Source organism: Sinocyclocheilus anshuiensis, unplaced genomic scaffold, assembly GCF_001515605.1.
Source record: "Sinocyclocheilus anshuiensis isolate Anshui unplaced genomic scaffold, SAMN03320099.WGS_v1.1 scaffold2056, whole genome shotgun sequence".
NCBI lineage: Eukaryota > Metazoa > Chordata > Actinopteri > Cypriniformes > Cyprinidae > Sinocyclocheilus > Sinocyclocheilus anshuiensis.
Genome location: NW_015551026.1, coordinates 172,410 through 175,151, shown reverse-complemented (window position 1 = coordinate 175,151; position 2,742 = coordinate 172,410). Strand labels below are relative to the sequence as shown.

General features: G+C 34.5%; 1 protein-coding gene across 1 annotated transcript in view; it reads right to left on the bottom strand.

Moving 5' to 3' along the window:
• LOC107661145 (low-density lipoprotein receptor-related protein 1B-like) overlaps nt 1–2,742 on the bottom strand; it is a 349,019-nt gene that overhangs the window by 208,027 nt on the left and 138,250 nt on the right. Inside the window, exon 6 of the mRNA XM_016450614.1 lies at nt 1,412–1,669. Coding sequence (XP_016306100.1) covers nt 1,412–1,669 — 258 coding nt within the window. The remainder of the gene's footprint in view (nt 1–1,411; nt 1,670–2,742) is intronic.

Here is a 2,742-nt window from a genome sequence, read left to right as displayed (position 1 = left end):
TAATACCGCATACCGTGATAAAAGCATTAGCAATTAATCGCAACATGAAAATTTGATACCGGCATATCCCTATACTGGTGTGATCATTAATTGGCATATGTTCATGACAAGTCATAGAGAAGTCTCGCCATGAAGTGTTAATCAATCAATCATATTCATGAAAGACCTTATTCATGAAAATAAATTCCTAATCTACATATTACAATGGCTACTTTTCCTTTTTCCATGCATATTTTATTGTTCAATGTTGTTCAATATATTATATAGAATATTGATTTAGATGGAATATAAAAATTACGTGATTTTATTGATTAAATGCATTAATGAGCATGATAAACAAACTAGAAGAAATAAGTAAAACAAACAGTGAACCTTTTTAACTAATAAGAAAAACGCCTAACATTGAACCAAACAAAAAGTGTCCCATAAACTAAGTCATATTAGTATAATTTATTTACTTTTTCAAGATCATAAACTTGGGGTCCATTAGAGGCTCTTAATGCACTGCACCAGACATGAAATATGCTATAACTGAAATGCTTTGCTTTAAGTCATAAAGAAATTCTTGGTTTAGAGGCTATTGTTTGGATCAATATACCGAAATGAGAGCATGTACTTATTCTCCAATTCAACACTGTAAACTAATAGGCTACTTATTAAAAGAGTCATAAATCATTTTCAATTTGAGATCTTTTAATGAATACTTAATGGATACATACTGTTGGATGAACTACACAAATGTGCATAAACTATTTCATGTAGCGGTAAATAAATTATAAGCTCTGTTAGCTTCCATACTGCACTGATAAGCACTACGCAGTCAAGCAGAACTCATTGTTACACTAAATGGTTTGTTCAATATGAGAAGATCAGGTCTCATGAGTAAAAGACAAAATGTACTGCACTTTTAACAAAAACTTTGAGCCCTGTTTCAGAATTATTATTTTTTTCCGCATTAGCACTTTACATGAAACTCAGTACTTGGAAGTTAAGAATGGGCTCCCTCACAGGCCATGCATTTTAACTGAAATGCATACTGTCTACAACTTAAATCAAAATGTCTATAGGTAGCATTTAAAAAAATAATTATTAATACCATCTATATTTTCTGGAAATACACATATGTTGTGTGTATTTTAACTAACATATGTATGAGTGATTCTTTCTGAAAAAAAATATTAAACACTACATCTCTTTGAATTTCATTACATTTGGTATGTCATTAAATTGGAATTCAAATTCTGCATCCTGTTTGAACTGAATTGGAATTTCAAAGGCAGATTCAACTCTGAATTGTGCACAACCAGACATTTTATCTCACTTGGTCTCATCACTCATCAAAATGAATCAATGCATCAGTTTTCTTTCACCATATTGTAACTTTAATGTAACTGTTTAATAGGATCCATACCGTGGAGATTCTGGACTGTCTTTACTTCCTGTTCTTTAGTGAAGCCACTTGCTTTCCTCATCCTGGCACACCGGAGTTGTCCGGAGGACTCTGAGGATGTGACCCAGCATACTGATTCCTCTTTATGGTTGAAATCCAAGCCATGAGTTCCATTTGAGTCCAGTTGTTTGAGGGTTTGCAGGCGGGATCCATTAAGGGCTGTGATTATAATATTATCCGAGCCTCCAATCAGCAGCGCTGCAGGGTTTTCACCGAGCTCTGGAATAGATGGATAGGAAAATAGTGACAAGACAGCTTAAGGCCAGGCATTTCCTGGGCATTCCATGCTTTCAGTAGAACAGGATAATACAGGCTCCTGCAGAGGGCACGAGTAATTGAGAATCATGTCTCTTAGGAGAGAAACCCATTTTCAGAACACAGCAGTCAGCTGGATATTTCTGTTCTTATTCAGTTTTTTATACTCACGTTGTACAATACAATTTGTGTTTCTCTGTCTGTGACACACACCAACATGATCTCATGATAATTCGTATGTATTTTACGTAAAATGTGGTTCTATAAAACGTACATTTACTTACGTTTTTACAGGCACTAAAATGTACAATACTGATGTATTTTCAGTATCTAAACGTACAAATACTTACTATTTTCAGCATTTAAACATACAAAACTGACGTATTGACGACACCTAAAAATGAATCCTTATGAATATTGAAATCGTGGCATTCATTTTATTATTAGTTGTCATATCAATTGCCTTGTTTTCAATTGCATTATGAAACTGTTTACTCGTTTACTTAATATGAAATTATAACATTTCATTTTGTTGTGATTTCTGCTGCAAGCTCGTTTCCAAGAATAGGCCTACGTAATGTTAAACAAGACTTTAATTTAAACCTTAAAATAAATAACACTTCTGCAATTGTTTAACATTTACTTGTCATGTAATGTTTACTTTGATTGCCATGGGCCACAAAAGGCGTTTTCTCCGACCTGCTGTGACTGACAATAGAACTATAAAATACACCAAAAAACGCAACATAATTATGAAATGAATTTTATTTGTGCGCTGTCATCCAAATCTTCTGAATCCATACGACTCAAATCCAAGCCATTATTCGGCGATCTTCATCTCCATCGAGTTTATGCAGCGAGTCCAGCGACCGTAAACAGCAAAGCTGACTGATGCGCTCTTTACAAATTAAAATGTTGCCACTTCAAATGACAGGTTTTATGGCAGGATAATCGAACACTCATTGGCTCTTGCCTGCATTCGTCACAGATTGTGACATGCCGTGTTTCTGGTGAGGTGTGTTTGAATGATGCGCGCG